This window comes from Kwoniella europaea, chromosome 3 (assembly GCF_036810445.1).
Source record: "Kwoniella europaea PYCC6329 chromosome 3, complete sequence".
NCBI classification, from domain to species: Eukaryota; Fungi; Basidiomycota; class Tremellomycetes; order Tremellales; family Cryptococcaceae; genus Kwoniella; species Kwoniella europaea.
This window is the reverse complement of record NC_089489.1, coordinates 312,120-339,720: the sequence shown is the minus strand read 5'-3', so window position 1 is coordinate 339,720 and position 27,601 is coordinate 312,120. Positions and strand designations below refer to the sequence as shown.

At 44.9% G+C, this 27,601-nt stretch overlaps 13 protein-coding genes across 13 annotated transcripts; 4 read left to right on the top strand and 9 right to left on the bottom strand.

The window, feature by feature from the left end:
- Positions 1 to 430: 430 nt before the first annotated feature.
- On the bottom strand, positions 431 to 3,160 carry V865_007981 (uncharacterized protein; the record flags this gene model as incomplete). Its single annotated transcript, XM_066231723.1, has 12 exons — positions 431 to 800; positions 912 to 1,050; positions 1,145 to 1,236; positions 1,303 to 1,364; positions 1,431 to 1,459; positions 1,522 to 1,616; positions 1,674 to 1,788; positions 1,854 to 1,948; positions 2,109 to 2,268; positions 2,361 to 2,433; positions 2,609 to 2,871; positions 3,037 to 3,160. 12 exons carry the CDS (start codon positions 3,158 to 3,160, stop codon positions 431 to 433), a joined length of 1,617 nt encoding a protein of 538 aa, XP_066087820.1.
- A 430-nt stretch (positions 3,161 to 3,590) lies between these two features.
- On the bottom strand, positions 3,591 to 6,230 carry V865_007980 (uncharacterized protein; the record flags this gene model as incomplete). Its single annotated transcript, XM_066231722.1, has 13 exons — positions 3,591 to 3,767; positions 3,822 to 3,916; positions 3,983 to 4,062; positions 4,123 to 4,240; positions 4,297 to 4,327; positions 4,389 to 4,644; positions 4,703 to 4,779; positions 4,842 to 4,898; positions 4,954 to 5,050; positions 5,105 to 5,280; positions 5,335 to 5,403; positions 5,482 to 5,919; positions 6,027 to 6,230. The coding sequence occupies 13 exons, from the start codon at positions 6,228 to 6,230 to the stop codon at positions 3,591 to 3,593; spliced, it is 1,875 nt and encodes a 624-aa protein (XP_066087819.1).
- A 462-nt stretch (positions 6,231 to 6,692) lies between these two features.
- On the bottom strand, positions 6,693 to 7,076 carry V865_007979 (uncharacterized protein; the record flags this gene model as incomplete). Its single annotated transcript, XM_066231721.1, has 1 exon — positions 6,693 to 7,076. The coding sequence occupies one exon, from the start codon at positions 7,074 to 7,076 to the stop codon at positions 6,693 to 6,695; it is 384 nt and encodes a 127-aa protein (XP_066087818.1).
- A 1,231-nt stretch (positions 7,077 to 8,307) lies between these two features.
- On the bottom strand, positions 8,308 to 9,455 carry V865_007978 (uncharacterized protein; the record flags this gene model as incomplete). The annotated part of the gene is made up of 4 exons (XM_066231720.1): positions 8,308 to 8,942; positions 9,011 to 9,211; positions 9,275 to 9,352; positions 9,416 to 9,455. The coding sequence occupies 4 exons, from the start codon at positions 9,453 to 9,455 to the stop codon at positions 8,308 to 8,310; spliced, it is 954 nt and encodes a 317-aa protein (XP_066087817.1).
- Positions 9,456 to 11,189: 1,734 nt separating this feature from the next.
- V865_007977 (uncharacterized protein) lies at positions 11,190 to 12,102 on the bottom strand (the record flags this gene model as incomplete). Its single annotated transcript, XM_066231719.1, has 4 exons — positions 11,190 to 11,330; positions 11,483 to 11,589; positions 11,756 to 11,871; positions 11,933 to 12,102. 4 exons carry the CDS (start codon positions 12,100 to 12,102, stop codon positions 11,190 to 11,192), a joined length of 534 nt encoding a protein of 177 aa, XP_066087816.1.
- A 1,058-nt stretch (positions 12,103 to 13,160) lies between these two features.
- Positions 13,161 to 14,615, top strand: V865_007976 (uncharacterized protein; the record flags this gene model as incomplete). The annotated part of the gene is made up of 4 exons (XM_066231718.1): positions 13,161 to 13,692; positions 13,799 to 13,876; positions 14,055 to 14,386; positions 14,499 to 14,615. 4 exons carry the CDS (start codon positions 13,161 to 13,163, stop codon positions 14,613 to 14,615), a joined length of 1,059 nt encoding a protein of 352 aa, XP_066087815.1.
- Positions 14,616 to 14,770: 155 nt separating this feature from the next.
- Positions 14,771 to 15,839, bottom strand: V865_007975 (uncharacterized protein; the record flags this gene model as incomplete). The annotated part of the gene is made up of 3 exons (XM_066231717.1): positions 14,771 to 14,829; positions 14,917 to 15,020; positions 15,139 to 15,839. The coding sequence occupies 3 exons, from the start codon at positions 15,837 to 15,839 to the stop codon at positions 14,771 to 14,773; spliced, it is 864 nt and encodes a 287-aa protein (XP_066087814.1).
- A 265-nt stretch (positions 15,840 to 16,104) lies between these two features.
- Positions 16,105 to 17,111, top strand: V865_007974 (uncharacterized protein; the record flags this gene model as incomplete). The annotated part of the gene is made up of 5 exons (XM_066231716.1): positions 16,105 to 16,107; positions 16,178 to 16,258; positions 16,345 to 16,562; positions 16,664 to 16,736; positions 16,866 to 17,111. The coding sequence occupies 5 exons, from the start codon at positions 16,105 to 16,107 to the stop codon at positions 17,109 to 17,111; spliced, it is 621 nt and encodes a 206-aa protein (XP_066087813.1).
- Positions 17,112 to 17,401: 290 nt separating this feature from the next.
- V865_007973 (uncharacterized protein) lies at positions 17,402 to 18,055 on the bottom strand (the record flags this gene model as incomplete). Its single annotated transcript, XM_066231715.1, has 1 exon — positions 17,402 to 18,055. One exon carries the CDS (start codon positions 18,053 to 18,055, stop codon positions 17,402 to 17,404), a length of 654 nt encoding a protein of 217 aa, XP_066087812.1.
- Positions 18,056 to 18,455: 400 nt separating this feature from the next.
- On the top strand, positions 18,456 to 20,899 carry V865_007972 (uncharacterized protein; the record flags this gene model as incomplete). The annotated part of the gene is made up of 5 exons (XM_066231714.1): positions 18,456 to 18,533; positions 18,644 to 18,788; positions 18,888 to 19,065; positions 19,136 to 20,021; positions 20,075 to 20,899. 5 exons carry the CDS (start codon positions 18,456 to 18,458, stop codon positions 20,897 to 20,899), a joined length of 2,112 nt encoding a protein of 703 aa, XP_066087811.1.
- A 257-nt stretch (positions 20,900 to 21,156) lies between these two features.
- V865_007971 (uncharacterized protein) lies at positions 21,157 to 23,923 on the top strand (the record flags this gene model as incomplete). Its single annotated transcript, XM_066231713.1, has 5 exons — positions 21,157 to 21,575; positions 21,677 to 22,650; positions 22,860 to 23,180; positions 23,302 to 23,620; positions 23,728 to 23,923. The coding sequence occupies 5 exons, from the start codon at positions 21,157 to 21,159 to the stop codon at positions 23,921 to 23,923; spliced, it is 2,229 nt and encodes a 742-aa protein (XP_066087810.1).
- Positions 23,924 to 24,302: 379 nt separating this feature from the next.
- Positions 24,303 to 25,178, bottom strand: V865_007970 (uncharacterized protein; the record flags this gene model as incomplete). The annotated part of the gene is made up of 2 exons (XM_066231712.1): positions 24,303 to 24,395; positions 24,444 to 25,178. 2 exons carry the CDS (start codon positions 25,176 to 25,178, stop codon positions 24,303 to 24,305), a joined length of 828 nt encoding a protein of 275 aa, XP_066087809.1.
- A 772-nt stretch (positions 25,179 to 25,950) lies between these two features.
- On the bottom strand, positions 25,951 to 26,613 carry V865_007969 (uncharacterized protein; the record flags this gene model as incomplete). The annotated part of the gene is made up of 2 exons (XM_066231711.1): positions 25,951 to 26,495; positions 26,571 to 26,613. The coding sequence occupies 2 exons, from the start codon at positions 26,611 to 26,613 to the stop codon at positions 25,951 to 25,953; spliced, it is 588 nt and encodes a 195-aa protein (XP_066087808.1).
- Positions 26,614 to 27,601: the final 988 nt, after the last annotated feature.

Below are 27,601 nucleotides of genomic sequence, written 5' to 3'. Positions count from 1 at the left end.
AGGTGGAGACTGAACGGGTCAACATAGGTTTGTCGACATGACAAACATATTCACATCATTATTCATGGATCGCTATTTTCACTGTAATATATACGTGTCAAACCCGCAAACTTCGATACCCCTTAAACAATCACGGATTTACCTCTTTACTCCGTGTGAGATATTAATCGTTAATTTTGCCGTGCCACTGTTGTGCATTCGCTTTTTTGGGTTCTGCCTGCCGCCCATCTGTTCATATACATCTTGTTATAAAAAATGGTGGATCAATGTATAGAGCCGAGCTTTATGCAAGACAACTTACACAAGTTGCAACGATATAACGTATCATACATACATAATTACCAAATCGTAATATGAAATCCCAAAGCGATATTATACCATTGATCAATTGAAATTATCACCTTTACATGAATAAAAGATATCTACCGTACTATATATCTTTCTTGCCTTCTTGCTCACCTCTATTCACCTCCTCCACAGCCTTATCAAGTGTATATTCCGATACTTCCATATCCCTTGCCTGCTGACTAGCTGTGGAAGGAAGGATTAATGGACTATCATCCAATCCTTTGGCAGGTTTACCTTGATCAGATTCGTATACACTTTCTCTCGAACTTTCACTGGAAGAATTCGAGTGAGAATCCCGTCTCTGACCCTCTCCAGAGTCAGGTTCAGGCTCGCCTTCGGTGAAAGTCGATGGTGAATGTGGAGTAGAATTCGATGCAATCGAAGATGTACTGGTTCCTGTTGCGGAAGCAAGTTCCATCTCTTTTCGTAGTTTCTCTAACTCCCTCTCGAACCTGAAACCGTAAAACAACGCAGCGCAGTTTCAGCAGGACTCATCGACCACACAAGATGAAATCAAAGCTCGATACAGAATGAATACAAGAGTCAAAAAAAGAACAACTCACTTTCGTCCAAATACCTCGACATAGAAACTCGCTCCGTTCCATGCTGACACAGCGAAGATGATAATCAAGAAAGCCGAACTTGCTGTTGAGCTGTGGATGAACAAGGTAGCAGGTGGAATCATGAAGACGATACTGTAGACTGTATAATACAAGTAATATGTGCACACGTAGTATCAGCATAATCCCAATCGCAAAAGAGGTAAAAGGACTATTCAGTGAAAGATGGTACTCACTCAGTTGGCAGAATATAAACCATAGTTCCCTATGTTCGGGTCTTATACCCCTCAGTGCTTTTCCGATGGGACCGCGTTTATCGTTCAACAAGCTAGTATCACGGGTGGTTCATCAGCTTTTACGTTCTCTACGACGAGCATAGCACCCATATGCTCACTATTGGAATGAATTTTGTCTTTGTCCAGATTCAATCTTGCTTTTCCTATCTAAGGAGATGAACTAAGATCAAACCAGGAATGAATCAGACTTGGTCCTTTCTTCTCGAAGAAATTTAGAAGAACTTACTTTGTAATATGTCGCTTGCCAGAGTATATCTACTTGAGATCATACAAGATCAATGATCCGATCTCATGTAAGATCAAATGAGTCAACTCACATGGTACCCCACTAAGTAAGATCATAGTGTACCATTTATAATTATCTACATCTTTTAACCCTGGATATCTCTCCTCGGCATTTGGATAATTGTGTCTAAACATATGCTGTCATGAGCTACACTCTGATATACACACTGGAGAGGTAGCTCACCTAATAACGCTCAGGACGATCGGAGGGTAGATATGGATGAATATAGATATAATCTTGTCCAGCGAATGAAACACGAGGGAATTTCGCCATGTTATGATAGCGCTTGCGATTGGGCCTGCATTGGAACAGTCAGTACGTTAGTAAGCTGACGAGCGAAATCATCATGATCAAGCAGCTTACCTAATGTCAAGAGGTAACAACAAATGAACAAGGTTGTCGAGGAGGGGAATACCCAAATCCAAAGGAGATCAAGGACGTTGACAAAGTAACATAGACTAATCAAAGGACGATCAGCGTCAACCAAAAATCATCTCCTCTTGAATTAATTGCCAACATGTTGTAAGAGAGGATGGATGACAACTCACTCTATGTGGCCAATAAGTCCAATAAGATCAGCAAGTTATCCCCATCGTACAACGGGTAGATGCACAAGACTTACCAAATAAGAAGTAATGCCACGCTTTCCTCTTATATGTGTAAAACCTCAATGGTAGGTATAAAGCGCTCTGGACGGTATATGCCAGAGGCATGTAATCGGGTCTCATGCCGTATAACAGGCATGTAAATGCTAAACTCATCACGCCGAATAAGAAGGCTACAGGTGGTAAGATCGAGCATGAGATCAGTTTAGTATGGTGGATATAGCTAGCTGGATTGGAGTGGACAAGTAGAGAGACTACCACTTACATATCTTATCTTTCGTTCTGACTACTTGTGCGGACCTCCAAGAGCTTGACAAGTGTGTGACTTTTGCTGCTAACTAATGAGGTGAATCCACTGTCATCAGCTCTATACTTCCCTTCTAATTCTGTCATCTAGAATACCCAGGTAAACCCAGCTTCTCTCTTGACATCCTGCACTCCTCCATGAAGCCATGAAGGTCTTACTTGACCGCATTCATCCCCTACTGTACCCACTATGCCCAATTCACTCACCTTGACTTTTATCCTCTCTACCTCCCTTTCCACCTCCCTCCTATATTTCTCACCTACACTATCCCTCTCTCGATCTTTCCCTTTTTCTCTTTCATCATCATCTTCTTCCTCATCCACAAATAAGATCGTACTTCCTCCTCCACCAGGTGTTCTCAAGCCTTTGGGAAGTAATTCAACAGCTCGTGATTTGAGTTTTGATGATTGCGCTTTGATGCGTCTGTTGAAAAGGTCCAGTCGGGAATCAAAGAATGTTTCGATAACATCTGAAGGTGAAAAGACATGGTCAGGTATGTCTGTATATGTCAGAGTAATTGTGGGGATGGAAATATATAGTTATGTGGATAGATGGTTGGGTACGTGTGGGAAAATGCAGTGATGCAAATGAGGGTGGGATTCTGGTATGAAGTGAGTGGAAATTACGGACTCACCCAACAATGTCAATGCCCCTGCCCAATCTTCAGAGTACCTGTCCAGCGAAGGTAACGTCATGATGTTGGTGAATGACGAACTTCTAGGTAGAGGGTCGCGACGAGGTGGATTAGAAGATGACATGTTGGGTGGAAAACAGCTTGGAGTGGGATGTTTTGCTATGTTTACTTCGTGTAGAGAATGTGAATGTACGCATCTGCTGCTGGTAATGAGCTAGGGTATATAGTGAGACTGCAGAGTGATGACGATATAGAGGTTTGGTATGGTCAAATGATGATATGAATGATGGTAATCACAGTCTTGAACGTGTTGTTATCGTCGTGTTGTTATTTGATGCGTAGGTGGTATGACGCAATGATCGCCATCACCATCACACTACCACAACCACTCTTTCCCCACAGTATGGGATGCTTGCGTAGGACACAACGATACAACTCATGATTTATGCATGTAATGGTAATTGACAAACACACACGTACAGCTGAAACAATGCTACACGAGCAAGTTACAAAAAGGGGCCTCGCCTACATGACAATGACACCCAATCCGTTCCTTATGGTAATACCTTTGTGACCACACCCAAAACTTTCGTTTTTGCCTCCCTCAACAGTATCAACTGGCCCTCTTTCAAGAACTCAGTGTGACTTATGAATTCGAATACACATTTAGCACGATCACCTGTCCTTATCAATCCGGACGGATGGTCCAATGAGACGATTCTGACGGTTTGCTACGGAGCAATGTCAGCAACGACTAGATACAGTGGTAGAGGGATTGGGCTCACCCTTATAGCACCGCAGTGCATCATTGCTTGGTATTTCGGCTGAATGGTCGATGCGTGGTGTAGTACCATGACCATCCCTTCGAACCGTTTGACGGCTGCATATATATGCAGAGCCATCAGCAAATGAAGGGATTTGACATGTAAATGCAATCTATACTCACCCTTCGGAGGATTATCGGTCTTTCCTATCAACACCATACCCTTCCTGACCTGTGTCCTCCTTATCCTTTTGAGCGCGAACCTGAATCGGAAACAGAGGGATTGAGTCCCATGCAAGATTTTAGCCATACACTCAACTCACGATACACTCTGACCAGCTTCACCGCTATTCACTGAAGCCCGTTTACGCTGTATCGTCTTAACAGCAGTGGGCATGAACTGGCCAACAGAGTCTGGCCCAAGCAGTACGGCATCATTGGCTGTTATTAATCAGATGTCAGAAATTGAAAGATCCGAAAAGCGAAAAACAACTTACCATGTACCGTACCAGACGTGATCACGCCGCTCTGTATATTCCGGCTTGTAAGCATGGAAATCAAGTTGTTATGAGAAATAGGGCGAACTAACCACTACAGTACCGACGAACGGTACAGAGAAGACATCGCTTATCTGAAATTCGAACGGCGCATCCACCACATACTTGTCATCGGACTGAGAAGACGGCAGGCAATTCAAGAAGGTCCTGAGCATCGGCAAATTATGACCCGTCACATTTGATACCATAAAGATGGGACATAATCTTCCTCCTGAGCCTAGCGGCTGACCGAGATATCTTGCACAATCGACCGCTTCTTGAGCGGTATTCACAAATACCGGTATCCGCCTGTCCGAGATATAGGTCAGCTCGACGAGATGATGTGGAGGGGCTCAAGATAGCACACCTGCACCCGGGACTCTTCAATACTTTGGTAAGCATATTGACAGTTTGCTCAAGAATCTTCGGTGGGGTCATATCGATCTGCGATAAAGTTTTATCGTCAGCCCATGACATATGAATGAGGTAGGGGAAGCTGAATTTACCTTGGTAACGCATACTGCTATGGGTACATTCAAAGCTAAAGCTACACCTAGGTGCTCCTGAAAAGACGGGGTTAGCTACAGATCTCAGAACAAGACGCTAGTGATAGCTCACCTTGGACATCCCTATCAGACCAGCATTTCCCCCAACCATCAACATGACATAATCTGGTGCACATCCGCTCAATCCGTACAGGGTTGTTTTGAAGTACCTGAAAATCCGGCTGTAAGCAATGGCGGAAGGGTCTCCAAGAGCAGCAGCTTACCTCTCGTGTCCTGCTAGATCAATGAAGCTCACTACCTTAGCAGCCCTTTTGCATATCTCTTCCCAACCCAATTTCTCCCTTTTGGCAGCTACTAAAGCATGATTATGACCATCTGCATTGTCGGTAACGTGCGAGGTGGGTATGACAGGTTGACCGGTAGGTGAGAAGCCCAATATCTATATCACAACCTTCAGTCGAGATGTATATTAAGAATGTGCCAGTGGACTGACCTCGCCTCCTACTGAGGATGTACGTCCAGTCTCAATCTCATGGGGATGTCTGAAAAGTGCAACTCGTGCCTATCAACGTACGGATTCATATCAGCTGACAGCAACTCTTGATCGTATATGTGATAGTACATCTGATACATCACTCACTTTGCCTCGTCCATCATCCAATCCACCTCTAGTCAACACTCCCAAAGTAGTACTCTTCCCAGCATCTACATTACCCACAACGGCAACTCTAACTTCCATTATCTCCTCCACTCCTCTAGGGGTTAAGCGCACAAGCCAACATCCATGACTACTTTGGTCTTGATTTATCCTATATAGCTCATTGAGTTCGGCTTTCAAAGCCTGGCACACTGTTCTGAGTTTCTCGATCGATTTATCTAAATGGGTTGAGGACAAAGGTATGCCCACTGTCGGTATTGACTTTGATTCATCGGTGGAAGGAGGATTCAAAGTATAGGTATGTTGAGGTGATGGGTGAGCTCCTAGTGATATCAGTTGTTCTCCATGGCCCTTTAACAGTTTTGAGGCCAGGCGGGATTGGAGGTCATCGATATTGTTGTCATCAAATATTATCAACTCCTTAGAGTATGAAAGGAGGGGATCAGCTTTACACGCCGGACTTGCATTCTTTTATAAGACAGCAGACAAAGTAGAAATGATATAGCACTATGACTCGTATAACTCACCTCTAATGATATTTCAGCTACTTCATCCTTCTCATCCTCCACCTTGACCTCAATGACAGGCTGGTTCTTCGTCAAAGGTAACTTGCCGTGATGTCTTGCCAGCTCAGCTGCGGCATGAGCCTCTCGAGCTTCTTTGATAGATTGGATATGCTTTTCATGTGAGATCGCTTCGATCTCAGCTTGGAACGATTTCAAGGTAGTCATTACGCCTATGAGCCAGATTCGATGGAAAGTGGGTGGCAACAAGACGAATGAGAGAAGAATGGATGGACGTGTAACCGTTATATCACGTCCTTTTGTCGTGCGAGCGGTGATGATGTTATGTAGGAGCTGAGTCGAGTCGATATCGTTTTGTTTCTATCTATGCTATGCTATGCGATGTAATGCAATGCAGATGAGATTGATTGTGTGAGCTGATGTCTATATCGACTCGTTCGGCTATGATCTTTGTTGCTGTTGATCGGACTCGCAATCTGGCGATTGGCGCATGGGGCTCCAGACCCAGACCACCGTTCAGCGGACGGGTGGCAAAAAGCGGATCAGAATACATCACTCGTGCTGTGCGTAATGAGCTGACTCTGGATATATAAACAGTCATTATTCGAACATACGATGCATGTCCCACTTGGGTCTGTTCAATCAGTCGATTATGGGAGTGGTATTGAGTTAGGGGATTTCTGAATGAATGGACTCGCCAATGCCAGCACCTGAAGGAGCTTCCATCTGTTGGAGCCTCTCTCGAGGGACAGGATCTACCACGTCATCGTCCTCGTTCCACCATCCATTAGCCTCCCTGAATCTTCTAATGAGACCATCCTGAGCAGCATAAGGTACTCTCAGTTCATCTTGTCTACTTTCCCCAAGTTCTCGATATTCAGCTGTGAGCCTATCTCGCTCTCTTCTGCTCGGCTGCCGTGTTCGAGCTTCGATATATTCGTTGCGGGCTGACCTTTCTGCATCATTTAAGGCAGCCGCTCTGGTCCATCTCCAGCTTCTGTCCCGAATATCGTATTGACTGATCTTCTCTGAAAAGGCCAGTACGCCTTTCATGACCTCAAGATCCAAGTTAGGCTTCAAACAGCCGAAATGGAGTGAGGCCCATGAAGTTGGCTCTGTGGAGGACCACACGGCTATCTCGATCACAGGTATCTCTGTAATAAGGACCAAATGGATTGGTCAATCTCATCATCAACGCGATCAGGATTGTGCTCGAAAGTCTTATAATTAATTCCTTCTTCCTCCAACGACGGTATGATTTTCTGGAACCACGAGGGTCTGATCTCTCGTAAAACCTCATCACGGGCTTTCAGATACTCCCGAAACGTATTTTGGACCTCCTGCCAAGGGACCTCCTCCAAAGGCTCGCTTTGTGGATATGTGCTCTCGTTACTCCAGACTAACCTAGGGATTGCTACTGGCTTTGAGCAGAGCATTTACAAAAGTAGGTAACCTTGTAGGAAGGAGTGCCTGGTGATTTCCTCAGCTATATATTATACACATTGCAGACAGGTAACCTGTGCAGAAAATGTCGTGGGTAGCGCAAAATGCCGATACACAAAGGTGGTCAGAAGTGAAACGCGAGAAAGCAGTCTCTGTAAACATCTTTCTTTTGTGCTTGCCAAGGACCTCCATATACATATAAGGGGTCGTCTTCTTTGTCTGCTGTGTGGAGATGTGCTCGCTTCCGGCTTCGCTGCCTTTATTTTGACTTAGAAAGACTTTCAGTTTAGTGATACAACGGTCTTTCATATTAAGGTGTCTCGGAATAGCTTGGATTGGAATTAGTTAGTTCAATAGTATCTCATCGCGTACAGTTGCGAGAGAAGTGAGCCCCTCTTATATACCTTTTCAGCAAGCGACACCTACAATGATTCATACTGTAACATCCCGAGCGATGAGGTCAATCGAACCGATGTGACGAGGCCAACAGCGGTGTTCGTATAATCATCAGGCGAGGTGAAGGATGAAGGAAAAAAATCATTTCTTTTCGGACCGGTTTCATGTAAAAAATGGATGCTATCGTTCTTGGTGGACGTCTGGGTTTGAAGTTCAGGGAGGAATGGGCAAGGGAGCCGAGTTGGGCTCAAAGGACAGACAGACACAAACATTGTAATATATCTACTGATATTCATTCGAGCATAAACATATGGTGCATCGGACCGTTTGATAATACTGTTATCAAGATGAAACTAAACACCAAAATCCGCCTCGATTAACTTACTGAGCTATGCCGGAGCCCAACTGACCACTTCTCAAGGGTTGAGCGGCATTTCATTGTGCATTATTCATTTTCCGAAAGAAGTTTGTGTAGCAATATCTTCCTTTCCTCAAACGAAGACAATGTCTTCCTGGCTTCTGGGTCTTTTGAATGTTCGATATTTGGGAATCTCCCCTTCAGACCCGTCCATTCTCTAATCAGGCTATCCTCTAAACGTGAGGAGGGATCTTGCAAGAATGCTTCTAGATCTTCGGGACTGTTCATATCCCGTAAAAGGTGATTGAGAGCAGTTGCAGATTCGATATCAAACTTTTGCGGGGTAGCAGTGGCAGAGCCCGACTTGGCATCTGTGTCAGAGACCATGTCAAGCGGTTTCTCGTCGACCGCGAACGCCAACCAATGACCCAAGGCTTTTTGCTTTCTCCATGTGACGTCAGGATTAGCATCACAAATTTGTTTACATGCGCTAGCGTAGGTGTCAAGCATCTCTTTCCACTTGATCGTGCGTTCATCTTTGGTCAATGGAGGGTTGACACTCGATGGATCTGGTTGCCACATCTTCTCGGCTTCTGTTCTAAATCGAGGCATCAAGTCTTTAGCAATTTGAATGTGAGAGTCTGTATATTCTTTCATACTTCCTTTGAGCTCATAGAAATTGAAAGGAGGTACTTCAGAGTTGTTGACAGAATCGGTATCCACTGAGATATTCCAGTAGACACCCCCGTGGCGTATGGCGTTGATGATTCCCTCAACAATGTGTCTGCACTTGGGTGGGTAGAGTCTCCAGCATGATGCCAGTGTCCGCTTTTTGGTGGTGCCATCAAATCGATGGTTCGAACGTCGATAGCCTCAGTGTGATGATCTGCTGCGAAGATGGGATAGGGATACAGATCTTTGATTTGTTCTTGGGATAGGGTGGGGGTCCTAGATCCAAGAGACGAGTACGAAGGTGGCTGTCCGCTGATTGCTGAAAGTTGTTGTTGTCCTCAGCACGTCGCTTCACATTATGTTCAATCAGGGGAGAACTCACAACGGATCTGGGAAAACGTAGATTGCCTAGAGCTGCTGGCTATCGAGCTGCCTACCGTACTCGATCGAGAGCTCGAACCTAAGAAAGATGGCAATCGGTGAGATCAGCAAGTGTTCCGTCTTCGTATGGTCCCATGCTCACCATTATCATTGCTTTTGAAGATCCTCTTCAACTTCCTCATGGTCTTGTGATAATCAGATGTATTGATTGGAGGACGGCAGGATTGTGTCGGTGATCTCGACGTCGAGCTTCCGAGTGGCAAATAGAAATGGGCTTAGCTGGATAGTATATTGAGTGACCATTTAAGAGGGTTTATATGCTTTCCTTGGCTGTGAGTGTGCTAGCCAAGTGCGCATTTGGGGGGTTTCACATTATCCTTTCTGTACATAAGAAGCCCTGTGTCCGTCCTTTCACCAAGAGAAGGGGTCCAAGGCCAGAAAGAGGAGAGATGAGACGGCCAAGAGGAGGTCAAGCTCTCTCGCCATCTTTTGACAATACAAGACGTGATCTAGACTCTTGATCATGATGGGTGTTTCAGATCTATAGAAAAACCGTCTAGACTGTGACCAACCAGCCCCGAGACTGAGTCTTCCTCGGAATGACGAGCACCTTGTATCCTGTTCCTTGGTGAACGTGTTAACGACCAACACCTTTGCGAAGGTCATCGAACGATTTCTAACATGAGTGACGTATTCTTGAGAGAGCTATCATTTCACTCACGCATCTTGTGAAGTAAGAAGCTGCATGGCAGATGTAACGCCTAAAAGTACAAATTTCAAGGTCACTCACCATCCACTTTGCGCAAATACTGTATAATACCCTTCCCTTCCTGTATAGCCGAGCTATTCAAGAACATTGCAATCTGTTATACCAATACGGCACATGCATCCTCTGGTTTGCGTCGTGAGGCTCCTAATGTGGTAGGAAAACTAGCACAAATATTGGTTGCATCCGTGGTAGGTAGGTAAAGCAAGGACAGAGAATCACAGAGCGTAGATCATAGTCTGCCCAACCAAAACTTTGCCCCGGGAAATTTCGATACGAAATTGCACACTTTTCTACCAGCAATGCATACATCTGGAATCAGATCTCAATAGACCTTTTAGACATTCATGTACAGTATCGGCCGACTTTAAAATGATCACAATAAGTGATGCATGCACAATTGACGGCAAATGAAACACCATTTTCCACTATGGAGGGAGCGGCGATTGGGAGTCCACATTGGACTTTGGCTGGGTAGATGAAGATACGAAGAGGGTACTATGGAGTACACTTAGGATGTACATGTCTTGTGTGGCTGAAGTAGACGTTGTATTTGGAAGATTTATTGATATGTCGAAGAAGATAATGGGGCGTGGGATTGTGCGATCGGTGTGTATGTTAGAGAGTATTGATCGAGCTCAGAGCCCGAGACGATTTAAGTGCACTCCACGCAGGACTAGTGGATGTTCCATCAGAACCAGTCATATTGCTACCTTCCATCACCCGAACAAGGGAAGGAAGACACGTTTGTAGGAGGTGAGAATCGCACATGAATCGTAACATCTGAGATGGTCAATGAGAGGCAACGTGTCCTGACAGGCTTCGTATGGTATGATCCATCCCAAAGAGATAAGGGGTAGTTCGTATGTTACAGTGTGGAACCTACATCAGTGATATTTTGCTTATTCAAAACGATGGGGTGACACATGTTTGAGTGTGGTCATCTGCCGCTACTCAAACATACCTAGACCATCAATGGAATGCGACTCCATTGGACAGCGCATGGACAAGCTGTTAGGTAGAGAAGTAGATAGGTTTCACTCGACATATTTCGGTAGTAGTTCAACTATTCATGCTTTGTTACTTCTTACCCATTACACATATCAATCATAAGTTATAATCAGATCCCTCTCCTCTCCTTAAACAGAAATTACTTTCCACCGAACCAAGATGACCAACCGCCTTTAGAAGATTGCTTGTCTTTCTCATGCGGTCCATCAGGGTGAGGAGGTCCTTGTCCTTCGTTGTAGCCCTTTTGTGCTTTGACAGGTTGAGCTGGTGTGTCACCTCCCTATGAAGGCAAGGTAAATTAGTCATTCGACCATCCTCAGAAGTAGTGTGAACTGTGATCCCGACACTCTCTTGAAAGCCTTTCAAAAATCGCAAGATTTCGTCCGAGAGTCCAAGAGGGGGGAGGTACGATCGTAGTAAAGCATCACTCACTTGGGGGCTAGGTAATCCTTGACCTTTCATCTTCCTCTCCCTCATCTCTGCCAGACCTACACCACCACTTGCTGAAGGATCGTCTCGAGTCTTGACATCGTGTTCGGCTGTATCAGGTATAGAAGAGTCAGCAAACTATGCCTTATAGTACCTACCAAGGCTGTATAGTCAAACTCGAGGAAGAAGGTATGCAAGCTTTCACAAGCGAGAGGACCGACACTGGGAAGGTCTCCAGGGTAGATGTGAAGATGGAGGAGGAATCGTATCGCTCACCTGAATGGGATTTCCTAGATGATTCAGGTTGACCAGCTACAGTAGTGGACTTTGGATCACCCGGTGCGGCACCACCATATCGGAGAGCAGGATGAGGTGAGTTGACGGATGGGGATCTACGGCAATGAGATTACATCAACATATACCCAAGTTTTTTGCAGATAAAATCACACCCACTGATCACTGTTCTTCCCATCTATAGCAGATTGACCTCTACCGTCCTTTGGAGCTTCGGCAGGTTTGGTCATTCCCGAGACCTCATTCTTGGGTGAGACGATGTAGACTGCACCGAGTGCACCAATAGCGGATGCGATGAAGATTGGTAGTTTGGAATTTGAGCTTGCCATTGTGAGTTCTTGGGTAGGTGATGCAGGAATCCTTGTTAGCTGTATGAGAGTATAAAGTACAAATGGGATAGACCTGATACGCTGTCAGTCATGTATGTAGAGTAGTAATCACCAGACAGCTCGATCGAAATAGACTTTGGGTGTCATCGCGACTATTATTGAGTATGACGTAGAGGCAGATCCATGGTGATGGAGATCACGACATGTCCGATCGATCTGCAGGAGAGGTCGACCATAAGATATCTGTGATCAAGACAGAGACTGGACGGTACATGCATCTAAACTTCACCAGTATTTATGCTGTTTCCTTCGACACGATCATCTGTCCAACGGAATGTAACTCACAAGCTTAAAGGTACCTTTATAACGGTGATAGTGATGGTCGTCAGGTTGGTACTATTCGGCTATACCATTCCTCAAGTCTGAAGCAATGTTTGTGTTTGTGTGTGTTTGTATATAAATCACACAAGACGCAAATCATCCCCTTGTCCGTTTCTCTTCTCCCCACTATCTTGCTATTCAAGGGGCCGATGAAGAATTACAGCTCGGATGCAGAGGCTAACATCAGGTTTGCTCTAGTAGTCGGTGCTCACACAATTTGTACCTTGACAAAGGAATCCCTCTGAACAGTACTGACTGTGACTCCTCCTTCCTCTCCTCACCGAGGTGATGATAGTGTATACACCATACTAACATAGTACAGTATGTCATGGGTCAAACCATCAACATCCTTCGGGACGTTCTAACACTTCTCACGCTTGGTCTTTCTCGTTTCCAGTAGGGTTTAAGCTTACCGTTCGATCTAGCCCAAGTCGAACCAAAACGATGAATATAGAAAGATCGAAAAATCTATCAGTTTTAACACATTCATTAGTTCATTGATTGCATTCGTTCATATCACCGACAGACTGACAGCGAATACAACATCGACTCGCATCACATTGTCCTGATCAGTACCATCTTCGACTGATCTTCGCTCATTCCACAAACTTCTTCCCATCCTTTCGTACCAGCCGACTTCCCTCCTCCCCTCCTTCTAATCATCATCTGGCAGCAAGATGGCATTCTTCGGCGGTCTAAGTGGATGGTCAGGATCCTCCTGGTCACCATGGTCTGGACTTGGGTCCGATTCAGACTCTGATACGGACACAGTGACTACCACCACCCAAGTAGCTCAAACATCGACATCCACACCTAGTCCTAGCACGGCGACAGCTACGGTAGTTCAACAGGTGACTACTACGGCTGTATCCGTCGTTACACCGTCTACCACTGCGTCAACATCTAAAGCAGTGACTGTCACTCAAACGTCCAAACCTGCTTCTAGCGCCATACCTTCCACCACTGCACAAGATAACGCACAGACCTCGCAGCAGCAACAACAACAACAATCGCAAGTCTCACAAGTTGGCAGTTCCTCCATTGCTGGTGCTCAATCCTCCTCTTCCACCTCTAGACCCTCATCATCAGCAGCAGCAACATCATCATCATCGACCAACTCTGCAGAAAATGTAGGTGATATACCGGACGATTGGACATATTTCGGTTGTGTACCGAATAATAATGGAATGCCAGCATTGAATACCACTTGTGAGTGTAACATTTGGACAATACTATCTTGTCTAGTACAATTGATGTCTGATGTCCCATCAGAGGATAAGAGGTTGGCTAGGTGCTGATTCATCTCTTGTGATAGATGCAACTTCCGACGAACTTACGCCGGTATTGTGTATAACAGCCTGTGCAGCTTCGCAATATCATTATGCTGGACTTCGTGGGTTGCTCCCTGTTTCCTTTTGGATTCATCACTCCATCCCTCATTCAAACTGTATTTTCGCCTTGATCTCTTTCCCATCGTACATCCAACGTACACAATCTGATAACCATCCTCCTGATCTACCTTTCGTTATATCCATTCATACAACAGCCAAGACTGACCCATATTGTTATAGAAAATGGTAACGCGTGTTTCTGCGGCTCCACCATAACCACCCCATCCATCTCATCCTCTTCCTCATCATGCAATATGAACTGTACAGGTGATCCATCAGGATCTTCCAAATGCGGTGGTTCATCTTCAATGTCATTCTATCATTTGAGATCGATCGATCCAAACTCTTCATCATCCCCAAATTCATCGTCCACCTCGATTGGTTTAGATGGTCAATACGGTGATAGTGGATCGGGAACGGTTGTAGTGTCTTTGCCGGAATTTACAGGTACGTTGATGGAGTATGGTGATCCGAGATTCAGGAGCGGTAAAGATGGGGTGATATTTGGTGAGGTGAGTGGACGCTCCTTTCATATGATATACCCAATCGCGTCCTAATCAACAGACAGTATTGAGGTAGTGCGTGAAATCGAGAGGTACTGATCATTGATTCCATATATCGTAGATGTTCAAAGTTTCTTCTTCTTCCTCTTCACGATATAGGCCGGATCTAAATACGAAGCTTGAGGGTTTAGCATCGTTGGTACTGCTTGGCTGGGTAGGCTTGAGGATATTGCGGTGAGATTCAGGTATATCATGATCAAATATCCATATCCATATTTATTCTTTAGGGTTTCACGTAGGTCCATATAACGTGTGTTATGATGGACATTATCTTAGACATTCCCGTTTATAGACGATCAAAGTCCACTGGCCCGAGAGTGTGCTAGAGCGTGATCATCGTAATGTAGGATCACCTTTATATCCCAGACAGACCCAGTACGCCTCACTCGACTCTGTAATGAAATGAGACGGTCAGTGCAACAAGAATAAATGGAAATAGCAAAATAGACAAAGCTCTTCCGTGGTGAGAGTAGACTCACCTGATCTCGATTCCTTTGGTTTCTCCACTACTACTTTGCCGAACCACGGGTCCAGTTCCAAAGAGCGGAACTCGTCCATATCGGGATGGGCAAAGAATTTAATGCTGAGGAAGGTACATGTCAGCTTCTTAGTAACGTCAAATACCAATCTCAACCTCGTTCAATACATCATACCTCGGAGCCAGATTAGTGGTTTATTGTCAGAATTGCTCAATCACTCACACTAGATTTCCACCTGGCCAGACTTTCTTCCCCTTCTCCTTCTCTTTCCTCACTTCTTCACCTTTCGGTGCTTGTTTCAGTACATCCCTAGCAAATACCGTAGCAGCCGCACAGAGTTGAAGACTCAAACTTATATCTCTCGTCTTATTTCCCGTCATAGGGGCCATCATATCGCTAAGCACGCAATCTACCATTCCTTGAGGCGTAGTCGTAGACGTAAACGTAGAGGTATATTCTTCACCTACTTTGTCCTTGTCATGGTCTTCATGCTGATTTTGACTAGTGGGTTTCGAATGTATTGTTCGTATTCTCAATTCCTCTCTCACTTCTTCACTTAAGAAATCTCCTTTTATAACTTCCACACCAGGGATCGGTTCTATATCCAATATATCCAATGCAAATACCTTACCACGTCCTTTAGTCAAATGCGATACGACCTGGGACCATCCTCCTGGAGCTGCACCCAGATCGACGATCACCTTTTTATCCCCAGCTGTAGTTGGACCTAAGAGAGATGGATATTTGGTAGCGAGAGATAAAAGTTTGAATGATGATCTCGATCTATATGCTGGTTGATTCTGAGACCCAGAAGAGGAGTTGCCCGAACCAGAACGAGATTTGACATATGGGTCGCGGGATTGACGGGCTATCCATCTTGAAGAGGAGGAAGATGATTTGAGGAGGAGGGAGGTGATACGCATGCTTTGAAGAGCATCACACGGCGGACGGTGTGGAGCTGATATTGAAGAAACTCTGATAACGTTCAGATGAGGATTGTACAAGTAAGATGGAATGAGCTTTATTTTGTTTGTTGAAATTCCTTGACTTGACGCTCGGACCGCCTCCACTCCTTTTGCTACTTCAACTAACTTAGCTTTCGAACAGAGTCACTCATCTTCATCCTCATCCTCATCCTTCACTTAGATCGGTGCATAGGCAAGCATAACACACGCTGCACCTGGCACAATGGTAAGCTTACAAAGCCTCGCGCCAGTCTATCGTAATTTATCAAGCTCACTAACGTATTATTATCATTCAGGCCAACGCATCTTCCAAACGAATAGCTTCGGCCAACGAGACAGCTCTGAAGAATCTTGAATTGGGTCTATTGATAGTCAACGTGAGTCACTCCTGCCTTCTACTTTAAGCTAATCGGTGCTGTTCAATGTGATGATGTATATAGCTGATGTTCGTATGGTGATCTAGTCACTCTCAGTTCTTCTTCGACTCTTACTATCCCTGTTGACTTCCCAATCATTCACCCCTCGTAAATTCGTGATCTTTCTTCATGTGATATTCGTAGGTGGATCTGTAATTACTTGGAGATGGTTCAAGACGATCGGTACCCCTTCTCGTGCTGGTGCTGGAGTGAGGGTGGGTGAGGATCTGGGTGGGAAGGGTGTGATCGAGTTGGGATGGGATTTGTGAGTGTTGTTTGTATGACCTTTCTATTCCCTCTGTATTTCTGCCAATAAATAGTATTTGACATGATATAATACGGTGCTGATTGAGACTCATGACATAGGATCTATATGACTTGGATATGTACACTTGGTTCTGCGATACTGGGAGATTGGGTTTGGTGGTTATCTCTTTTGGTAAGTTAAGCACATGACCTTCCATCAACACCTGCTCTCCTTTTCCAGTGCATTGCATAGTCATGTATTCTCCCTTCAGATCCACTATATGACATTTCTGAACACACATGTTAACCCTTTATCCCACAGATCCCCGCTTTCGCCTCATACAAGCTATTTTCGACCATCCGTCCCATCCTGGCGATGTTCCTCCCAGGAATATTCGGTCCCAAAAACCCTCAAGCTCAAGTACAACAACAGCAAGCACAAGGTAATGCTGCTGCTGCTGCAGATGGAGAGGACAAACCGGAATCGAAGAGACAAGCTAAGCTCAAGGCTAGGATGGAAAGGGGTGATAAGAGGGTACAGCAGGTTCAAGTGCAACGCAATAGGTAGATGTGTGGATCTACGAAACTGGTGTGGAAGAACTTAACAGCAGCAGGCAATCAGAGGGAATATATAGTATAAATGCATAAAAGTCTAGTTGATGGGGGCATTTGATTGTTACAATAACTGTTACCTGGCTTAGACTTCTGTTGGAAAACCTCAACTTTACGCATTCTCCATAAGGTCGATGAATATTCCTTCCCACTAAATCCTTGCATCATACAGTTCTTTCTAATCTCCTAGAATCGCAATCTACCGATCTCCTTCACCTTGTTTCCACATTTTTGGCGATACATAAACTACTGACCATCCTCTGTACTCTTCTCTCTACCTTCCTTATCCCTCACTTTCCATTCCTCCGCATACTCCCCTACAGTCTTGCCCTTAGCTTCAACAAATTCCAATATCCCATCTAAAGAAGGTTGAATCCTACTATTCATACCTTGACTACCTCTTTCCCAAGTTCCATATAATGCTTCCTGTACTCTCAATTCCCTTTCCGTCAAATGTTGTGTATCCGATCCTGAACCTCGATCTGACCAAATATCATAAACTTTCTTAAATGTCAATCCGACATTTTTGGCCGTATCTAAATCGAGATAATTATTCCTTCCTCTTCTAAATTCCAGCCCCCTAGCTTCGGCAGATCGTGGTTTCTCAACCAAGCTTTCCAACCCACCTGGAGGAGTTAAGGAAGCATTGTATGAAGTAGTTGAGCTGAATTCACCATATCGTTTGTATTTTGGTTCGTCTCGTGTGTATCGGAATGTGTTGTCGAATCCCACGGGCAAATCGACCTGGGGGTTGTGCATGAATCCTGCTGAGGAGTGATGGAGAGATATGAGTGATCGGAGTGTTTGGGAGGATAGTTGACGGCCTGTAGATTTAGTAGGTGGGTAGGAGGATGAGGGGATGGATCGGGAAGCCTGACGGAGGGATGTGGTGGGGTTCATCTTCGACGAAGGTATGTTACAAGGAATGTACAGTAGGGATTTGTATTCGGGATGCAGATCTCCAAGGGAGTGGGTGGTGAGGAAGCTGTTCTGTCTTGTGATATGAATGTCAAGAGTTATCTATAGCCAAAAGTGACAGATAGAGATTCGGTTTGTACCTCTGACTTTTACGAGTTTTTCGCTGGGAGGACTGGTTACGTAACACAAAAAGTTGGTCGAGAAAAGTTGAAAATTGAAGATCGTCAAGCGTGAATGAACATCTTGTTGGTCTTTCCAGTTGATGCCAAACCTGTTTGAAGTCTCGCCATCATACATCGTACGCGAACTCATTCGGACCAGCGCACACTAAGGCGAGGCTTCAATCTACAAAACAGCATCGCCAGTCTAGACATCCCACAAAATGGACAAAGTACAATTTCAACTGGAAGCTACTCTACCCGAGTTGAAGGATTTGTATGAGAAAGGGTTATTCACCAAGGTCAGTATAGCGTTAATATGAATACCAGCATTCTCAACTCTTGAAAATCTGTCAGAGATCGATCACTGAAGATAGTTTGCTGATATCTGAGTGTTATACTCGAACTACAGAGCGAGATCAACCAAATAACCAAAAAACGAACCGCCTTCGAAACGTCTTTAGTCCGACGGGTGACCCGTAAAGAGGATTTCTTCAAATATGCAGAGTACGAGATCAACCTCGAGAGATTGAGGAAAGTGAGATATAAGAAATTGAGTGAGTGGTCAAATCGCCCTAGCACCCAGCTGGAGGGATAGTCACTCTAGTGTGCTTCAAGTGAGCTGATGTCGCGACTGGACTGGGCATAATTCGTAGACTACCATCTTAACCCCCCTCCACCTTCTGCTTCCTCTTTCTCACTACCTCGAAGAGCACTTTACATCCTCAAGAGAGCTACGGCGAAATTCCCTGGTGATCTGGCTACATGGTTGGCTTATGTGGAGTTTGCAAGTAGAGAGGGAATGAGGAAGGTCGTAGGCAAAGGATTAAACAGGTTAGTTGTACTAACGAGTGTCTTCAGGTCATACAGAACAATGTTGATATGTCATATCTTTGTATTTCAGTGCATTACAACATCATCCTACCTCTTCGACCCTCTATCTCCTACAGACATACTACCATCTTCATCCAGGCTCACCATTCCCTCGAGAATCCATACCATCCACATCCAAACTCGACTTACCATCCGCTTCATCATCCACTACTCATGCACCGGGATTCGCCATAGAAGGGATAGACCCTGCTCGTACTACTTTACTCCTCGGTTTGAGATTATTGCCTCAATCAAGGGATCTATGGAGGGAATATGTGAAACTTGAATTAGGTTGGGTAGAAGCATTACGTAGGAGATGGAAACTGTTAGGTATCAAAGATCAAGATCAAAATGCCCACTCACAGGATGAAGATGCTGAGATAGATCAGGATGCTCTGAGAGGTGGAGAAGGAGCGTTCGGATTAGAAGGTGAAGAAGCTAGAAAATCGATTTTAGCTGGAGAGTTGGTCATTCAAGCTTTATCGTCTGCACTTGAATCGATACCTGCTACTTGTGCCTCTACCGAAGAAGAGAAATTGGATGGTATGGGATTTAGAGAAAATCTTATTCAGTTATTTAGGAGTTATCCTTCACCATTACGAATCAAATGTCTTAAAGTGCTTTACGAGGATTTACAGAGGATATGCGAACAAGGAGACGACACGAGGATGGCTGCTAAAGCGAGATTACTATTGTTGATCAAAGGGTTATATGATAGGGAATATAATCCTGAAGATGATCCTATTCCAGAAGGCGAATTTGTCTTGGACGGAGTGGAGTTGGTCGAGGAACTGGGAAGAATCGGTAAAGAAATTAGGAAATCAATCAAGGTGAAAGGGCACCATGAGGAATGGGTAGAAGTGATGGGATTGTGGTTGATCGAACAAATAGGCAAATTGGATGAGAACCTTGAATTGGTATGTTCACTTTCATGCCGGTATCGAGTCGCTGAGCTGACGATTGTTCGTAGCGAGAATATCTCTTTTCAATCTTGTCCTCTCTCACCAAACCATCTTTGCATCCTCCCCTATCACTACTTATCGCACATCTCTCACAACTTTCTTCTTCGCCGGACTTGGTCATTGCCCGATCATACGCTACTATTTATCCTTCGAATCCTTCCATTCAACTACACAGACTTACAGCTGAAGCACAACTTTCTACCGATACGAAGGGACTTTGTAAGACGTGTGAAGAGGTTGTTAGAGCCGTTACGAAATCTGGTGTCTCCGAAGAAGAAAGAGAAGATGTTATATCAATATGGAAATTATGGATAGACAACGAATTACAGAATTCTGACGGCCATCTGGACGAAAGGTGGAAAGTGATTTTGAGAGAATCGATGAAATTGGGTGTGCATGTACCGGAGCTGCATGGGGATGTACTTGGACACTACATTATCAACACTCTAAAGTCTGGCGAAGATGTGAATGGAATATTAAACAAGATCAAATCGTATCAACCGACATTTAATACATTCAACCTAGTTTTCACTTCATTGCAGGACAACAACGTACAACCTGACGGTTTGAAGAAGATATACAATGCTTGGAGGGGAGTCTGCAGGACACCTTATGAGAAAGCTCAAGCTGCCTTGGCCTACGCTCAAGTACTGTTAGGCATCAAAGGGAAAGGGAAAGAAGCGTACGATATCATTGAGATTACCAAAAGGGAAGTCAGGGTGGATGAAGGTGGGGAAAAGTACTTGGAAGCTGAATGGAAAGCTTTGGTGGACGCTGAGGCTGAGGCTGAGGGAGCAAGTGGGGGTGAAGATGAAGAGATGAGTGAAGAGTGAAGAGTGATTGAATGTTGTTTCAAGAATAATAACAGCATACCAACTAGGAACGGGGGTCTGTGCGGTTGAAGAATGGTCGTTTCGGATTAGGACCAGATGGTGATGTGATGCTCGTATATCGATACGTATATATCATGCATATATATATTCATGATCAGCTCGTATTCTGCATTCATTCCTCTCAATCATCCTCTCTACATCTCTTCAGTGGTCTCCATGCTGAGGGAGACCGTAGAGGAATATCAAAAGAAAGCAAGATGAAGGTGATCGTCCCCCTTTCCGCCGGAAGAACCAAACAAACCATCACCTCGATCACCACTCGACAGCGAGTCCACCTCAACCGACCAAAAGTTCCTATTCAATCTACATCTATCACTCCTACAGATCTCTTCAGCGCACCATGGCAGATGTCTAGCTCATCTTGGAAGACTAGCCATAGTCTTATCTTGAACAGAGGCGTACATGGTATCTTGTCAAGACGTCACTACAGTGGCTCACCTATATCCAACGTCTCCGATAAACTGTCTTCGAGCGAAATGGCATCGTCCAGCAAGAACGTTGTGACTCCCAATAAGAATATCACCAATACAGCTAAGGTCATTGACCTCGATCTGGATCTGGGTATAGGGGTATGGGAAGGTAAAGCTGTGTTCACTAAAGAACCTTTGACAGTCAGGTAAGTCGGATGAAACTGAACTAGCTTAGCGCTTTACCATTGATTTCACCACCTGAACTTGATGATGCGCAAGCTGATATCCACCTTATTTCTGACTACAGATCGATACGCTCAAATACATTCGAGACTCCTACATCTACGAAAGATCAGAAGCCCTCTGGATCATCGACATCTCCAATATTGATCTCATCTACTCCCTCTCCCTCTCCTCAAACATTATCCAGACCGAGAGCTGTACCCCATTATACATCTCCATTACCACGTACCACCCCTACTCCTATCAAACAAACCTTGACAGAACTTCCCCCTGGTCAGCTGATCGGATCCAGCCAGACACACCCTTCTAAACCTATTCACCCCTTCTTCAATCGCACGCGTACTGCGCCTCCTACCTCCCAACCAAGATATACAGCCCAATATTCATCGACTGAGGCAGGCTCGACTCAGCAAAGTGAAAGTCAGGATAGCACATCTTCGTCATCTAGAGCACCCTCTACAGTTGACTATAATAGGGATAAAGAACTGGATCTCTTAGCTGAAGAAGTTGGGAAGTTACATTTCGGTTATGGTCATCCTCCTAAACCAAAATCAAAATCCAATCCTGCCCCCGCTCCTGCTCGATCACAGTCTAATGAAAACAAACAATCCAAATCACCAGGTCAGGATATGACTACAACTACATCCGACACCAAAACATCGTCAGGCGTTTCATTCAAAGTAATCTCAAATGATGGTAAACTCCAATCTCGATCTCATTCTCATAAACCATTGGATTCGCCTTTATTCCATTACGATCAGTATTCCCCGAAACCTCAGATAGCCTATACCAACTCCATCGAAGAGGCAAATGATCTATTGGGATGCTTGAAAGGGGACATACTGGGATTCGATCTGGAATGGCCACCTGCAGGAACGTACAAAATCTCTCAACCTGATGGAACAACAAAAAATGTGAAAATTGGAATGACGTGGGATGAGAAGAAAGGAGGGTATGTATTTGGACAGGGGAGAACAGCGTTGATGCAGTTTGCGGATGAGAGATTGGTGGTTCTTGTACATCTGGGGGAGAAGATGGGTGAGTGGGGTTTTGTTATCCATTACTTTTGTATCGGCAGAAGGATATCGAGGAATGGGACTTTGGATCATAGATATTACTTGAAAGGTAGCACATATTGAGAAGATCCTCTTTCATCCCGTCTTCCTTTCGGGGTTGTCGTTCGCCTGCTTTTACACGGATGATCCGATGATGGCTGACTATCCCTTGTGCTTTTCTTCATATCTCAGATATACCTCCCAAAGCCATCGAGATACTACGTTCACCTACCATATACAAACTCGGTGTACAAGTAAGGGGAGACGGTCAAAAACTCTTACGTGATTTCCCTCAACATTTCACCTCTACATCCTCTTCCGATATAGGTATAAAAGGACTATTGGAACTTTCTTTCTTGGCCAGAGGAGTCGATCCTATAGGTACAGGCCCTGGAAATAGCTTGATTGGCCTTTCGAGATTGGCTGAAAGGTATTTGGGTAAACGGCTGGATAAGAGCTTAGATGTAAGGAAAGGGAATTGGTTTGAAAGGTTGGATCAGAAACAGAAGGATTGTGAGTTTTTCCTTCTATGCTTTTTCCTCAGACAAAGTCCTCGCATGCTTTGCAGGATGTCGTCGTGTAGATAGTCTAGTAATGTACAGTACCTTTACTGACATTCTGTGTGCACATTTAGACGCTGCAAATGACGTTTATGCATCTTTACAGATATATAAATCCCTAAGACGTATTGCTGAAGACAACGAGTTCGAAGTCGACTTGAACAGATATCTATCGAACGTGGATAACTCTGCCCCGGTAACAAGATTGAGTCCTACAGATAAAGGTGAGAAGATGTCAGGAAGCCAAATACAACTTGGAGAGAGGATAGCTCTTCTGGCAGAAGGAGTGAAATCGCCTAGTCCTGCTCAACTAGGTGCTCTGAATGATTTTGTGAAAGGGATGAGTATTGAGAAGAGTGCGGAGCAGAAGGGAATAAAAGTAGCTACTGTCGAGTAAGTCACTATTGCTTACCTCATTTCCTCTCGTGATATTGAAGTGACGTGATGAGCTTTTTGCAAATGCACAATGTTGACATTGCTGTGTGACTTTGGCACTACAGAGGATATATTTGCAGTGCATTACAGATTATCGGATTGGATTTCCTCATGGAACAAGAGAGGAAACGACTTTGGGATGAGATACCTAGAAATACATATACATGGAAAAGAAATAAGGAGTTGTACAAGGTTTTGAAGAAGGAATTTGACCCAGATGCGATTAGTGGGAGTGAGAGTGAGACGGATAACATACCTTGATGGATTACTACAGGACTCTTCGAAACCTTCGGCAGTACAGTATCGTACTTTCACGGATGTATTATATGTCATCTGCCATTTAACACCGACATTGGGACATGTCTGCATAGATGTTCATTCGTACTCATTCTTTTTTTGTTTTCAACACTATCTTCTTAGCACGTCACAAAATACGTGAGTAAAGTTTTTTCGCAACCAAGGCATATATGTTTACCGCGATGGCGGAGAGCAGAATGTATCACCGCAATAGATGATAACACCTAGCCAAACAGCAGAATGGGTTTGGATTGACGCATGATGTTTAGCTGACACTTGGCCAAGCCGGAGCAATGCGAATGTAGACCCGACTTGCTGTGAGGTGACCATCGCTCAATACCATTCATAAATCATCGTTCAATCTACATAAACACGTCTCGTCCCGAGTACCTTGGAATACTCTCATAATGGCTTCATAAGCTGCAGGTGAATCGACCTAGATCGCTACACTAGAACTCAGTTACACCGACTCACCAGTGCTTACCCATCCACCTGGTGTTGGTCTATCCTCTGAGGCAATTGAATCTGTTGATTTCCTTCTATTGGCTGTAGCATCGGTATGAGTCTGACTGTTAGCAGCAGAGTTAGCCCCGCCGAAGACACTTGCAGGATGACCTGAAGAAGCATTCTGACATAAGGCGGTATGGCCGGTAGCTGGTGGTTGACCCCAAGTATCATACGGTGTTCCATCTGAGAAGTTGACGGGCGAAGGAGCAGCACCCCCAGCACAATAGCTAGAAGAAGTATCGAGCCCAGAGTTGGCGCCGCTGTTCTCTGATGCAGCAAAAGCAGCAGACAAGCTTCTTCTCTCGGGTGCTCGGGACGCAGAAGGCACACCGAGAGTGGAGGGTGCGGTGGGTGAATCATCCATGGCGCTATTTTGGGTACTTTGTTCGTAGCTGGGGGTAAGAGGCGGGAGATAAGGGCTTTGATCGGACGGTGAGTGGGTCGCACTTGGGGATGGTGGCGGGTAATATGGTTGTCCACCTTGGGGAGGTTGAGGTGGATACCCATTAAAAGGCGGGTGTCCGTATTGGTGACCACCGTATGCGCCATATATTTGACCGTAGTATCCGCCATCAGGAGGGTCTTGACCACCCCAAGAACCGTGACTACCAGCGCCGTAGCCCCCGTATGACCCGGTAGTTTGGCCATAAGCAGAACTGGCATCGTAGGCCTGTCGGCTGTAATCTACGATCATACCAGGAGGAGGAGCCATATTTTGAGTAGTAGGTCTACTACTTTTGTGCCCTAAGTGGTAATCGATTAGAATTCCATCACCTTATGACATACTATAAGGAATGGCTGAGTATACTTAACTACGAAATGGTCATTTGTCATTTTGTCAAACGTATCCTTGGCTTCGTGGGTCAATTTTCTTAAAAAGCCCATGGTGGATTACACTGTACTGTGAGACACTATACGTCGAGGTTGCCAAACGGAAGTGATTGTATTTATACAGATGGCAGAAGGAGCTGGGATGGCCTGGTTGATTCGAAATGGAATGAGAGAAGGATGAAGCGTATTTAAGGTCAAGACAGGAAGTGGCCTGGGGATACACGAAGACTTACTATATATATATAGTCATGTAGTCAGGATGACTCTCATGATTAGATCGAGGTGATATTGTAGCGGAGAAACATGAACAGCAGGACTTCAAAGGTTTAGCGAAGCTCTTACCTGTTGCGAAAGCGCTCAGAAAGGAGTGAACCTTATAGACAGGGTCTCCCCTTTCCACCATGTGAAACCCCTATGGCACTGAAACCCTTCACGGAAATAGCTTTTGGCAAATGCAAGTTTGCATATGATATCGTCATTCAGGCCTGTGGACATGATAGAGCATCAAGGGAAAGATGTCGGAAGGTCTTTGCTCAAGATATACATACTGGCGAGCGTACTAGGCGAAGAAATTCCATAGTGTTCAAGCATGATGTTCTCAATTCTTCCCAATGTCATCTCGCGCCATTGTATGCGCCCCTGGATGGGTAGTACTAAGCTCCCGTATTGGTGGTGTCAGTGTTATAGTGTTGTGCTGCACCAGCAGTACCAGCAACACTGTAGCTCCCGGTGGCATGGGAGGCATCATAAGCTGGGGGGTCCGTTGCTGAACCAGCAGGAGGCGCTTGCCCAAAGTTGTTATAGGGAGTGCCACTTCCTTGTGAATAAGGAGTATCAGTTCGCACATCAGGCGCAGTACTTGCAGATCGGGCTGCAAAGCCTCCACCAGCTCCATAGGCTGAAGCGTTGGGATCACTAGGTGCCGGGGTAGTGGGATACCCAACATAGGTTGGAGTATACCCACCTTGAGGAGGGTAGGCATATCCCCCCTGAGTTGGAGCAGGAGAATAACCATATCCACTTTGTGGTGCTGAGTAATAAGGTTCGTAGTTGGTGTTGCTATTGGTTCCAGTGGCTGCGTAAGGCGTCTTCCAATCTTGTTGACCCTCTTTAGGGGTGTGCTTGTACGGGTCACCGTAAGAGGTGACTCCCCAGTCGTCCTTAGGATCGATAAGCTCATTCCCTTCCTTCGAACCTACTACATGCATGGTTAAATCGGAGAACAATCAGTACGTCAAAGGTTTCACCAGTCACAGGGATTGTATGGACCTACGAGATTTGACACTTTTGGTGAGACTTCTAAAAGCTTCGGACATGTTGTGTAAATGAAAGTATCCCTGGTCGACGATTAGTCAAAGTAGTTGCTATAATGGTTAGGATATGGAGCGTGTGGAAGCGAAAAATTATGAGATCAATGAACATCGTTGGTCAGAGGCAAAATGAGTGGGCTTTATACCTTTGGAATGGAGACCCGGCAATGGCCATGTCTTTGCGAGAAGTTACGTAGAAGGGCCATCGATACAAAGGTTGTTTGCCCCCTGACGTGTTTCTTGTTTAGAGAAGGGAGGGGAGTGGAGTGAAGTCCAAAGGATGAAAGGCCTTGACTCCTTCTTATCCGATCATGGCGCCGGTGCTTTGCCAGCCTAGAGCTCAATCATCCTTTCATCGATATCGGTTCCGATTGAGACAGTGAACGTATGACACTGTGCTCCTTGGTGTACAGAACTGAGTAGAAACATGTAATAGGTGGAGCGACGGTCCTTTGAGTGAATGGCTTTTTGTGAAAATGGATCATTCCGCTGATAAAAGGGGGATTCGGCTTTCCTTGATCCTGGCATTATCAGGGAGACGTCAGCTCCTCACGATTTAGGTCTGGACCCTCTTTATCTTCTGTTTTTGCTTCTCGATATGACAAGCTCACCTGTCAAAAAATAATACAACCTTCTGACGGAAGAGTGTTATACGTGCTGCAAATCAGAGGGCACTGTCTTTACACATCGAAACACCTTAGCACCAAAGAGAAGCTGAAGTCGAAGGACAATGGATTGTAGATGTAATGGGAAATACAATGGAAAAGCTTCTCAGGGTGAAACAAGACTGGATCATGAATGGGTGGGAAGTGTGCATTCCATTATTTCGTTGTAGCATTTTAGCATTTTAGTTCCTTTACATACTCGTCAGTCAAAGGTAGGCTCGAGGGAGAGAGAATGTTGAGCTTTGTCTCCATAAAACTGATGAGGTTAACTGAACAGCTTATCATGATTATGACACGAAAGTCGATCTTTACACTTCTTCAATGGAACG